General features: G+C 41.8%; 1 protein-coding gene across 23 annotated transcripts in view; it reads left to right on the forward strand.

Annotated features, from left to right (window-relative positions):
• Positions 1 to 13,598, forward strand: part of trol (terribly reduced optic lobes) — a 103,815-nt gene that overhangs the window by 46,171 nt on the left and 44,046 nt on the right. For 2 of the 23 annotated variants that reach the window (XM_034329417.2, XM_034329419.2), the window contains exon 2: positions 317 to 553. The exons of 20 other annotated variants lie outside the window; for them this stretch is intronic. In XM_034329417.2, the coding sequence (XP_034185308.1) occupies positions 445 to 553 (109 nt within the window). In that variant the 5' untranslated portion in view covers positions 317 to 444. The remainder of the gene's footprint in view (positions 1 to 316; positions 554 to 13,598) is intronic. One more of the 23 variants, XM_034329418.2, reaches the window with a different exon arrangement.

Raw genomic sequence — 13,598 nt, forward strand, 5'->3', positions numbered from 1 at the left:
AGATACAAGCGATTGAAGATTGACTTCCGGGGTGCGGGTACCGCGATCACGTGATCAGGCTCGCACCCAGCACCCCGGAAGTCAGTTTTTAATTGCTTGTATCTCGAGAACGGTGCGTCGGATTAGAAAACTGTAAAAGACTTTTTAACTTGTTTTTTCATGAAGAATCTATTTCCATAATGCACAAGCTTATAACTTTCTTTTTCTGTGCTTCCTGAATATTTTCTTAAAATCAAGACACTCCACCCTCGAAGAAAGTGTTAGGGAGCCATTGATAGAATCTTTCTGATTAATTCGTGCGATTGATGGGATCTAGCTAGAAAGGATCATTCTATTGTCTGCTAACGATAATAGAGGAGAAGAATTGAGAGAGATAGGGGGATTTTCGTGCGCGAAAATCGACCGTGACAAATGAGACGCTAGTGAACGATAGTCGAAAGTGAAATGGGACATCCTGCGAGGAGATTCCTCGTGATCCTTTTGCTGGTGCTGGCAGTGACCCAGTCGAGTCTTGGCCAGAGACAGAGGAGGCCTTATCGTCAACGGAATAGAGGTAAATATCAAATTCCTACACCTGTTGAACACTTTTCTTTGCTTTTTCGCACGATCGTCCAAGGTACCGAATGGTTAACTATGATCAAAAATAGGAAAAACTGAAAATGAAAAATGAAAATCATTTGTGGTACTTTTATGACATCAAATCGCTTTAGACTTTTGGGCAATCAATATCTCGTTTATTACTACTCGGTCTGGGGAAAAAGGAGGTAAAAAGGATCAAGTTTCGTTGTTTTCGCGTTAAGCTCCAGGGACAGATCGATACAACGATGCTGGTAAAATCGCAGGTGTTTATTTTCAAATGAATTTCAATGTAAGTCTCGCGTCGGAGGCGAAACAATTACCCGTGGATGCAACGCGTTCAACCGCGTCAAATTTCTACCGTGTGTCGGTTGAAATCGTTTCGACGATTGTTTTCACGTCGAGGTTAACTCCACGGGGAGATTTTCCGCTTAAATTCGATCTTAAACGCGCGAGGATGCTGTGTATCGCTCTCGTTTGTATCGTTTTTACATTATGCTCCACTTTAACGAAGAGCACTCGAAGGTGACGTTATCGATTCCTCGAATCTGAACGGGTACTCTTATCGCGAGAAAAATCCTTTCTGTTTACAGACCTAACCTAGATTTAATGTAGGTCCTGTTGAGGTCTAAATTGGGCTTAGCTTATCCCAAACTAAGGATTTATCTCATGTCGAACGTGGCATCTTATGATGTCATCAGGATTCAGAGTTTAGCCACTTGGCGTCTTATGACCTCATCCGGACCGAACGTTTAAGTCCACTACTAATGTCCTTAGGCCTCCATTCGAATATGATTTATAACTGCATCTTGTTTAGCAACTATTTTGGGTCGTTTATTGCGACAACAGATCTTTCTCTCTTCCTTCACCGGCATCCTTCTCTCTATACCAACGTACCAACTCGTTTTTGCTCGTTTTTCCTTCCCTTTTCTCGCGCTCCGACGTACTCACGTTTAATTGCATGATGCTGGGGCCACGATGTATTTTCAGGGTAAACCTTATGCTGTTTCTCTTGCTAAAAAATACGGTAGAGCGCGGGAAAACGCGGCAGAGAGGCTGGTAGCTGGGAGTCCTTTTACGTGGCTCGGTGTGGCGGCCCGTGAATATCATTTTCGGGATGAAACAATCGTGCCGACCGTTGCTTCCCACGTACAGCCTTTTCGTTACGTCTCTTTCCGGATGAACGTTCTCTGTGTGCGTGCCCTCCTCCCCTGGGACCGATAAACTCGTAGCACGCGAAAAGATTTTCGGTAAGCAGCGATGAAAATCACGGGAACACAATTTTGTCTTTTTTTTTTGGTATTCTTTGAATGTACGATCGGTGTACGTTGAGTTTAATAAAGGTACAGCGGCGAGCAAGGTAGCCGTCCCTAGGGAAAATGGTGACGTAGTCGTATAATCAGTGCCCAATTAACGAACTCGATGGAAAAAGAAGGAAAGATTGGGAAGGGCGTAAGAAAAAATTCTTTTCCATCGTGGCACAGAGGTTTACATTTTAAATACCGTGAAAATTCTTCGTCAGATTATTCGTAAGATGGGGTTTATTCTTTCTTCGCGAGGGGGGAGGGGAAATCTGCTCATGCATATTGCACGGACGAACGAATCGACGAAGGATTTAATTACTCCGTCACGGCGCGATTATAATCCGCGGATCCTTGAATATTTCTCGAGGTTCCGCGGGAATTATTCTTTCGTTCACCGAGGAATGTCTTTCCGTCTCTTAATTTAGCCTGACCTCAGCCCTCGTTGGGGACGTTTACCCTTTTCGGGGTGAGAATAGCGCTTTGTTCGAATAATCATGTTGTTTCCACTTATTTCGCTCAAACACCAGCTTTGAATCTTTGAAGGAAGTAAAAGAGCCCCTTCAATCTTCATTTTGTTCAAATTATTTTCCTCTGTAAAGTGTTAACCAAGTATTTTGGTCGTCATCGACAGAGTCGTGATCGATATTCAATTGTTTTGAATTTAAAAATACAAATTTTACAAGTTTAGGTACCCATGGTTGACTTGGAAAAATGTTAACCACGATTCATTTAGGTTAGGCTAGGTTAGGTTAGCATAACCTATAAATCAAGTAATATGAAATTTCCTTAATCTAACTTAATCATATTTAAGGCCATCATCCAAGTAAATTTCTGTCTATTCCAAATGCAAACCTAACCTATATTTACCAGAGAATTTCTATTTATTCCTTTCCAATCAATCAACTAGGTTCCATATTTATCATTTAATATGACAGATGATACAACTTCTCTCAATACATCGCAGAATATTTCCCATAAAACCGATAATTACCTTTTGAATCCTATATGCATCTGCATATGGAAACTTGCACGTAAGTCCAAAACCAGTGCTGCCACGATACTTCCACTGACCCAAATATCCCTAGTTATTTTAGCTACGGATATCGATGCATTCTATTGGTTATTCCTGTTCAGGACATTATAGACCACTTCTCGAACTTTTTGACGAGTTCCTTGTCAAATTTCGGCTACGGTTTCGAAAGGGGAGGTGGAATTCGTTAACGGGACTAAAAACGATTTAAGTTTGGGAAAAGCAATCGGGCGTCTTCCATTTCGCTTGCATATCCGTCGCAGACGTTTCATCGAGTCACCGTATTGTTTTCGTCCCGATAAGAAGGGAATTGTTTCGCGACGAACCGTTCGCGTGGAACAAGCTCCGGGATCTCGTCCGAGAAGTTTCTGTTTCTTGAAACTTCTTACTTGACGTCTCTGAATCGTATAAATCAATGGCATTTGAAAATATATCAGTTTCATTGGAGAAGGGAGCGGTGTTAATGGCCAGCAGTTTACTAGCTCGAGGAAGCCCGTGATGCTTATGGCGTACCACTTCCGGTCCAATGAAAGATCGTAGCTTCCTGAACCGAGAGGATTTATCTGTTACTTCATGGATCTCTTTTATCGATGGCTTCCTCCCTTTTCTATGTTTTTTGAGGTTAGATACCAGCTTCAGACTTGGCGGTCCCTTTTTTCTTTTTCTTTCAAATAAACATGGCGGATGATTAGAAAATTAACCTAACCTCAATTGAACTTTAACTTAGATCTCGTTCGGAGTTAACTAAAAATAAATTAGCCCGCACCTAGTTGAATTCAGTTGTCTATTCCAGACCTAATAATCTACCTTAGATCTCGTCGAACATGAAAGGAAGTCGAATTGCGTGAAGCATAGAGAAGAAAGAAAAGAAAGAAGGAAAAAATGGTTAGAACACAGCCCGCAGCTGGGAACAATGTTTTCTTCCGCAGAAATATTTGATCTATCGTAGAATTATTAGATTTTCTATCCGACTTTCACCACCCTCACGGTAAACACGTTTTTCGAGAGACAACACATGTAGGCTGCTGCATTCCTTCCATCGAATTTTCTTCCTTCTCTTGGCCCTCTTTTGTCCCGAGCCAACGATCGATGAAGGAAACGAAACAGGGATTCGAAGATTTAATTATGTCATATTAAATTGACGATGTTCCATTCTTTGGGCAAATAATTCTTCGAGTTTAGTTGTTGGCGTAACCAGGTAGGGACCAAGGTGTTCCCCTACCAGAAATATGAACTGACTCCCTCTTGACACTGTTTAATAAAAACATTAAGGAACCTGGCCCAAGTAAGTCCTAATTACGCCCCTGAACTTGGCACCTCCATTTTCCTATTGACAAGTGCCATTACGCCAAAATGGCGAACATTCATTGTGGAGTATTCTGTATATATTCATAAAGATATTAGGGAAAGGATGTTCTTTGAACTTGCCTGCGAAGGCATCAGATAATTCTTGAAGAGTTCATTTGACAAAATGAATCACGTATACACGGACACAGGTTCAGAGCTTGATAATCGGTGGCTTTTTAGTGACGTATCGATCAAAGGATCGAGCCACTCGAGCCGCGAATTTGACCCGAATATCGTCAGCGATGCGCTCGTTAAGCGATTTTAAATTGCCACTAGAGGACACGAAGAGTCTCCGGCTGCGTGAGCAACCGCCTCTTGTCGCGGGTATCATCGACCTCTTCCCCGCGACAGAATCCGCGTGGCATGCTTTGAATCGCGACATTTACGAGGCCAGTCGACCTCCACGAGTGTCTTCTTCGCGGCTTTCTAGCCTACCGACGAAGAATGCCTTATTGATCATTAGCTCTTTGAAGAAGCTCTAGAGATCTGGTTAATTGCAACTGGTTTCTTCTTGCTTAACTTTTAGACAGTTCTACCATCAAAGTTCGATTAATATTTGGTTCATCTTATCATTGATTAAATGTACTTGTTAGATGATTCTAGGGTTCCCTAGATTTCTAGGGATTTTTTTGTTTCATGATCTTTCACTTTCGTTTGGATTATTGGTTAAGTGTACTTATCGACTGAGTCTAGGGTTCCCTAGATTTCTAGGGATTTTTTTGTCTCACGATCTTTCACTTTCGTTTGGATTATTGGTTAAGTGTACTTATCGACTGAGTCTAGGGTTCCCTAGATTTCTAGGCACTTTTTGGTCCTAATGAATTATATCACGATCTTTCACTTTCGTTTGGATATCTATAATCAACCACCTTGGGGGTAAATCTATATTTACATGGACGGATCAGATAAAGGGATGGCAAATGAAATGAATCAAATTCGAAAGTGAATGTTTTATGAAATACATGAATACGTTTATAGTACATGAATACTTTATAGTATACATGAAGGAAATTTTCATTTGGAAGAAAAACCGATTCGACAGAATCTACAATGTGGCTAAAAATCTAGGTCATAACGTAAATGTTTTACCAGTAAACTGCCTTACATTTTTCATTATATCGTATAAAAAATCTTCCCAGCAGAAATTTTACAAACACTTTTCTGTTTGAAAATTTCTGTCTCGTCGGTTCGTTCCGTCTTTAGACCTCCACGTTGTCCATCCCTTCCATCTAAATGTTATATTTGTATAACAACGAAGGATGGAAGTAAACGCGTTCCTTCGACAAGGAAATTGACACGAAAAAGGAAGGATAACCCTGGAACTAATACGAGCCACGATGGAAATGCTTAGTCTCGAACCGAGAGAGTTCCACACCGATGGAACGATAAATTATTCGGCCGCGTTCACCTTGGCATGTAACAGCGTTCTAATACATATTGTAACAGCTTTATCGTGGGTGTGTGCACGCGTCTAGGTTAAGATGTTTCCAACATGATGCAGTACAGTCGATCTACAACGGCGACATCTGCTCCTCTCCGGGCTTTCAATCTTTCATTCGGAACTGTCGATTCTCTTCTTAACATGTCCGATTCCGGATACTCGAGTGCATTGGCCCCGTTCTTCTGTGATTTTCTGACACCCTATAGATCTCCAACCATACAAAACTAAGTCTTCTTCGTTTTTCAACACAATTACCTTCTGCCCTCCATCATCCCCAAGAGACATTGTTTCTTCAGTCATTTTCTTATTGTGTCATACGATCTATATCCACAAGTGGGGTGTCAAATAATAGCATTTAGCTCGTAGTTTAATAATACATAAGCTTCATTTTCATAGATCAAACCGTTCAAAAGATACAGCCAAAAAAGTGGCTGGCCCTAGCCCAGGGAGTATGTACACTTGAGAGTAAAGTAAGCTTTCTTTGGCTATAGGACTTTCTGAACACCCTATACATTTTTCCAACTTTTGAAACATTTCTCTGACAATGTTTACGCATGATTAAGGGAAAACGAATGGTTACACGCGTGGTTGACCGTGCAAAAACGTTCCTTTGTCCCCCCAGCGCGGCTCGTCATTCCTCATCGGCACTTCCGCTTAGCTTGCTGGCATCCCGAGGCTGTTATCTGATCGTGATTCCCGCTTCCGTGTTCGCAATCCAGATTACACGAGTGCCACGAAGCAGGTTTCAGGAAAACCGTGCTCTCTGCCCTCTGTGATCTACCGCTCCTCTGACGAGAGTCTCATAAACACAGCGCCTCCTCTGAATGTACATTTATAACTAGACTAGGGATGTTTCTTGAGATATACAGGGTGCCTCGAAAATAATGCTTGGAAACAATTATTCGCTAAAGATGGTAGCGCAAACGGTGTTTCGCACTATTCGTCCTCGCGTTGAAACTGTTACAAGGACTCTGGCAATCCTGAAAATAGGCAGACGAGATGAACGGAGTAGGTGGTAGGTTCTTCCGTCCCGGTGGGACGAGATTAGAGTTCACGGCGGTTCGAGTGCATAATAGCCGCGTGCACTCTTGGCAGGCGCCGCGAGCGTCGCGCAAAAATGTCCAGCGTATTTCTCAGCCACGCTTATCCTCGCCTCTGCAAATGGATGCTTCTGCTGCGCTCAATATTTTATTAAGCTCTCACGACGATGAAATCGCGAACACGCGTAACCTAATTGCGTCGGCCGAGTTCCAGGGATTTTTAGCGGAGTTAAAAACAAAAAATCCCTAGGGACATTTTTCATTGTTCCTCAGATTATTCCATCTCAAATGGTAAACAATGAAAACGGTAATTAGGGGTAGAATATTCTGTAGGTATTATATGGTGAATTTCAATTTTCTTGAATCTTTTGCAACACCCGGTATATTTAAAAGAATTTGTCCCGCGATAGACTCTCTGGTGTAACTTGTGTACCCATATCATGTAACGATATACCTTCGACGATGGACAGATAACACGAGGGAATATGTTGATTACAATGACGCAAGTTTTGCAAATGATCCTTCTACGAAGCCGCCGCATCATCAACAATGTGACAATTCATCTAGCGCGTTGGTCAATCAAGATTTACGAGCGTGACTTCAGGTTACAGGTGACACTTTTGTAATTTACGTTATTGTTTCTTTTACCATATCAAATGTGACCCAAATAAAATCGTTCAGCTGTACCTCGCGATTGAGAACCTTCTGGTATTTTTACATTGATGAATGGTTTTTCAAAGTGATGAGGTCACGTTTAATCTCCGCGCATTCCGAAGGCATATAAACAACGCCTGAAGTGCTGTTCCAAATTAATTTTCCAACACGTTCGATGCCAATTACGAGGCTTGCGTAAGACAAGTGCGATTATTGCTTCTGGGCCCGGACTATCGAACGATCATTAACGCAGTTAAATGATGGTTGAGCAAACGAATCTCGGCCTTGATCAATCGATCCAGCTGCAGGCTTCTGTAATGCCAGGGTTATTCGTTTCTTGCCTCCCATAAGAACTACAAATATTTCTTTAAACCTTGAAGAGGGAAAGGATTCAGCATCGGTTCTTTTAGTGTTAATATGCGTAGCTAATTATTATAAAAAATTATAGTGCGGTGTGGGGGACGTCGTGGTGGGGGCGGCAAGGCGCCTGCTTACCATCAAAACGTCCGGGGTTCAAATCCCACTCCAGGACCCCAATCGTTTTTTCTTCTAATTATTGCATTTTCTTCGCTACAGTTGTATTATTTGCAAGTAATTTGTCAATTAATAATTATGTTTGGTAATGTTCTGGTGGAATAAAAAAACAATAGGAATTCCAGTAATGTTGTTCGCAAGGTGTCAATTAGATCGCGATAAAAAGAGGCAACATGACTTGAATGCTGAAAGAAGAGAACACGTCAGATGATTTCATTGATAAAATTGAAAGTCCTCGAGGCGATACTCGAGCATAAGCGAACGGTGACGAAGCTTAATGAAAGTTGACCCGTGGGTAATCAGAGCAACAAAGAGTAAATTCCCTATATAGTCTCGCAAGGGGGAAGAAAGAGAGAGAGTACTTTGCTCCCCTCAGGATTGATTGTTGACACCAATTTGTGTGTCCTGGATGGATTTGAATAAATCTGGGCATCGTCGGCCCTTCTAACGAGACAGTAAAGGTCGAGTCGTGTAGAACAAAATACATAAGTAGAGAAGGTCACAAATGCAACGTCGTGTACCAAAGGGAATTCAACAGTTAGCAACGTGGCTCGCACTCGGAATAAGAAGTCAAAGGCCGAAGCGAGCCGAGATCCCAATCTAAACAGGGTAACGAACTCCGCTCGACGCGTGCGTGTACCTAGAGAGATTTCCGCCCAAATCGTCATCGAACCCGCGCGAGATTCTTCTCCAGCCTGATGCATAATTGAATAGCTGGCCTCACGGTTTGCTCACGTCGCGTTCGAGCGAATTGAGCCGCGTGGAACACCCACGATCCGCGTTAATTAAAAGGCAGCTCCGAGTGTAAGTCGGCTCGATCTCGTCATCCTCGTGACCGTGGGTGTCGGGCTGTCGAGCAGCGGGAAAAATTAGCGGCTCGTGCGCAGCTGATGTCACCGCTGGATACCGGAGAAGAAAAAAAAAAAACGAGCAGAAAACAAAGTGCGATCGTAATTAGAGGCGCATCGTAAAGTTAACGCTTTTGCGGTATGTAAAAACTTTATTGTCGCATCGACGATATACCAGCGCATCTGGGATTGGTCGCGCGATGCTAGTTTAGAAAACATCAGCGCGTTGATGGTCGGCGTAACGCTAATGCGATCGTAAACATGGTTAACCCCTTCGGGCCAAATGATGGACATAAACGTCTGACTTGATTCTTTATGAAAATGAGCCGAGATAATGAGTTTTGGTTATTCTTCAGCTTGGGTTAGGTCGAGTTAACCTACATGAGTTACATCCCCAGATGGATGATGAACTTGCAGAGACCTTAAGCGTTTGATAAACATGGATATTCTGATACCTGTTGCATTTGACTGATTATAGCTTGTTTTAATAGAGATTATTGTTCGAACTTCAGTTCTTGGAAATTCAATGGACTCGAGTTTTCTAATAAATTTCAGTTTGAAATCTAACAAAGACTTTCTAAAATTTTTAAGTCAAGTTTTTATAGTCTCGTAGGTTGAATCTTTTGAAAACTTACAAAACGTAGAATCTGAATTTCTAATAATGTACATTCGTGTGTCCATTCAGACCCACGTTTGAACAAGAATTTCGTAAAATAACTTCATTCTCGTTCGTTCACACCCACGAGTTTGAAACGATAACAGGACGTGTAGGTGAATAATAAAATGAGAAGGCAAGACTGAAATATGTAACAGGAAATATGTAGGAATCGATGGGGCAAATATAGCTACCTTAAATGTAGCTGTAAAACAGAGATGTCTGCTTAAAATAATTCTATATGTTAATAATGAACCATCGACGGTTTTAGATATGAAACTCGTAGTATTCAGTTGTTTTTCTTTTACTATTCTGGCGATAGAATAGAGAATGGTTAATTTTTCAAATTTAGAATACATTAGAGCAATGTAAACTGAAAAATCTAACAATAAAAATTCTAATGGCAAGATCGTAAGAAAGCCAAAGGCAAGGTCAGTCATCATTCCCAAGAACTTCCTGTGTTTGAGGTAGCAATCAAAACGTCAACCTGCCAATCATCGTCATTGTAGACAAGAGAGGAGAGGCGATTAGTCAAGGCAGAAACTGATTCACTGTTTGCCACCTCCTCCGCAACACGTCTGACGCTACTAATAATAACGTTTAACACGTACGATGTTGATACACTTTCCTCGCAGACTATGAAATTAATTAGAATATTCCACGATATTGACACAGAATCTTAACGCCTGTCGGCTCTCCCACGTTGGTACTTGGAAAACGACATCAAACAGTCGATGTTTGCTAGGAAACCTGATCCATCCTCTAATCAAGAAGCGACAAATCATTTCCAAGAAAAAGTGTGGCTTGATGAACAATTAGCCTCAAAGTGGTCGCTCCATTTCTAGCCGCGCACCATTGTACTATGTAACGTCAACATTTGCTGATACATTCCGAACAATACTAACAAAAATCATATAATTGATTTATAAAAAAGTATTAAATTAGTGTTTAGTGTAGGGTTCATTGGTGACGATGGTTAAGGCACAGGTGTTATTCGAATCCAAAGATCGTGAGTTCGAATCCCGCTCCATTGAATTTGTAAAAAAAATATTTTTCTTTGATTTTTCTCTCGAATATTTCTCTAAAATCCCGAAATAACACCATATCGAACCACTAAAAGGTTCTCTATAAATTAACCCCATACGATAATTAAGGTTCTAAAAACCCCCACCCTCTCCGCCCTTAGCTCCCTGTGTTGTAGTACTAATCTCCCCTAGTGAATCAGGTGGTCGCACGTGACTCCACACGATTCCCAATATAATCGTGTTTCTGCGGTTTTCTTCCCCCATGACCGAGCGCACCAGAAGTTAGTGTTGTATAATAATAAAGGTAGATTCCTGTGGTTCTAACTCCATCTCCTCGATGAGCAAAAAAGATGAGATATCCAACGAACGGAAGGTGATGTCAGCCGCGTTTCCCGCGATACGTCTCCTCGATAGTGTTCCCTGCCCGATGAACTCATCGCGTGCAACACTCGATTCCGTGACATAACCGACGATGCATGTAAGCACCCATCGATCCCCTTTACTTTACTCTCCCGCTCGTGTACGGTTCTTCAGGCATTCACGAAAGAAAATGAAGGTATTTTTAGTTGAGCACACCGTAACGGAATGTGCGCATGATTACACCTTTAACTTATGCGACACTGCTAATTAACTGTGCATTGTCGAACGGAAAAGCAGGCACACAAAGAGGTGAACACGCGTCGTTGTTGGCAATTATTCGAACTCGTACGCGATCAGCATACGATTGAACGATAGGATAAAAGTGATCGAATTCAGGATATTTAAAGGGAAATATTAATCACGAAAGCACAGAATAATGGAAAATTTCAGAAGATAGAGAGCAGAAGGTTTTTCTAATAATGAAACTCTTCGGGAATGAAAATCCCTTTGAAAAATTCAGATATCTGAAAGGGTGTATCCGTATGGTTTATTGACCCAATTTTTCAATCAAATTACAAGAGCTGTACACATTCGTGAAGCTATTCCCGTTTTCATTGTTTTCCACGTTTTCAAACGATAATAGATGCATTATCGAGGTTAATGGAAAGGAGGAACGAAAGTTTGGTAGGAGTGTTTAAAAAGTAACTCGTGCACGGTTATAAACCGACAGCACACCATTTTTGCATGAAAATTGTATCGACCCTTCAAGCTTGTCTTCCGCAGCCAGTTAAACGCTGTCGCCTAAAATATTCCTGAAGTTAGCAAGTTTTGACGAAAAGTGAAGTTCCGCGGTATCATTCTGGGCCTGTTGTAAAAAAACAACGACGATGTTCATAAATAAATGTTCCATGGACTGCTTAATCGTGGAAACGTGTCCCGACAGCGGGAGAAACCAGACAGCGGAGCCTTCTTTCGCTCTATCTGGTGCGGATGCAGTAAAATGCGATACCTCCTCAGGAGTAAACTGCTTAGCTGAAAAAATTCCAACGGCGCCTCTGATAAAAAGATATCCGTTAGCGAACCGCCGTCCTGAAAATATCCCCCGAGTAAATTATTCCGGCTGAACTGTTCGGGAAATCAAAGTTTCATAACAGCGACGATAAGGGAAAACCGGTTAAAATAAACCACGAAAGTGGTAGCATATGCAAAATCGAAGTTTATCGACAAACTTGTCAAAACGTCCAAACAAACATCGTCGGGAAAGCAAGATCAAAAATAGACGGTGCCGAATGGCGGAGGAAGTTTTGGAAAAAGCAAACTTCAGCCGGGTCAGAATCGGATGATAGAAAGCTGTAGATACGAAGGACGGTTCGATGAATTCTAATTGCGTACGCGAAGAATAAACCACGCATCACTTTGACGATACGAAACGAAACGAAACGAAGTGGGACGAGATAGAGGTGAAAGAGGGGTGTATATAACGCTCGGTGAACAAACGATAGCGTGACCTGTTATGAAATAACGATCCCCAAGCTGGCTGCTGCTGTCCACCCACGCGTGTCACACCGTATCCACGGCTCGAGCATTTATTTATCGACAATTCGTTTCACCTGGACGTTATTTACGACACTCGAGGGCGGAAAGAGGCTGTGTACCGAGCCCTGTTCTACCGTGATCGTTGTCGAAACTACGCCTGGCCGTCATCGTTGCATCACTGGCCCCCGTCGATGACTATACGAAGCGACGTTCCGACAGTAGGATAAATCAGTCGCTCCCTCAGCTTACTTTCCGAGTGACTTCGATGCTGGGTGTTTGGGATACTTCTTAATTCTTTCAGTGGATACAAGTCACTTGGGTGAATTAAGAGAGGGACCTTCCCTTATAAGTCTTCCATTTAATATGTCAATGAAATTTTATTTTATTCCTATCTTTTTTCCTGATAAATGAACTTATTTCTTTGAATCTTAATAGTCTTTGGATGGATAGCTTGAGGAGTACTTGCGAGAAAGCTGCTGTTGGAAGTATCCCTCTGGTGGCGATTATGGAAACTATTATTATTTGTTGTTGTACAACTAATTTATGTTGGGATGAAGTCTGCTAAATGGAATTTAACAGTCTAATGCTTTTGATAGGGTACAGGAGACGAATAGCTTGAGGAGTACTTGTGAGAAAGTTGCTGTTAGAGTATCCCTCTGGTGGTGAATTTGCAAACTACTGCTATGATTCCTTCCAGAATCAAGGAACTTTCTAGTACCTCCAATCTTCTATATACTTACATTATTATCTTTAAAGTGTTTAAAATATGATCTAGATTCTAATATCACAGATCAATCATGATTAGCATACTTGAGTCACTAATACCTCTTAAACCAGGAAACAGAGATTTTAGATAGAAGTCGTTGTACGATCGGATCTACTTTTTTCACGGTGGAATTAAAAGAATGAAAGGGTGTCGTGTGTAGCAGCTCGTCAGGGTCGGAAGTGGCGTTTTTCGAGAAGGGCCGCGAGCCATTTCGCGTTGGATTTCACGAGATAGCAATGATCCGAGCGTGGAAACGGGAATTATGCCGGGCTGGATCGCGATAAGCGACCGAGAGACGTACGTTTAATCGTGGTTATCGCGAAGTTTACGCATACAGGCGGGCGTAGATTACGCGGTTGATTTTGCACGCGCCAAAGACTAGATGTTTCACGCTCTAGAAATACTCACGGTCTTTCATAATAAATTGCTACTATAAAAAAAAAAAAAAGATTTCCTTTCTTCATACCGGAAATTTACATTTT

The sequence above is a fragment of the Osmia lignaria genome, chromosome 8 (assembly GCF_051020975.1).
Source record: "Osmia lignaria lignaria isolate PbOS001 chromosome 8, iyOsmLign1, whole genome shotgun sequence".
Lineage (NCBI taxonomy): Eukaryota > Metazoa > Arthropoda > Insecta > Hymenoptera > Megachilidae > Osmia > Osmia lignaria.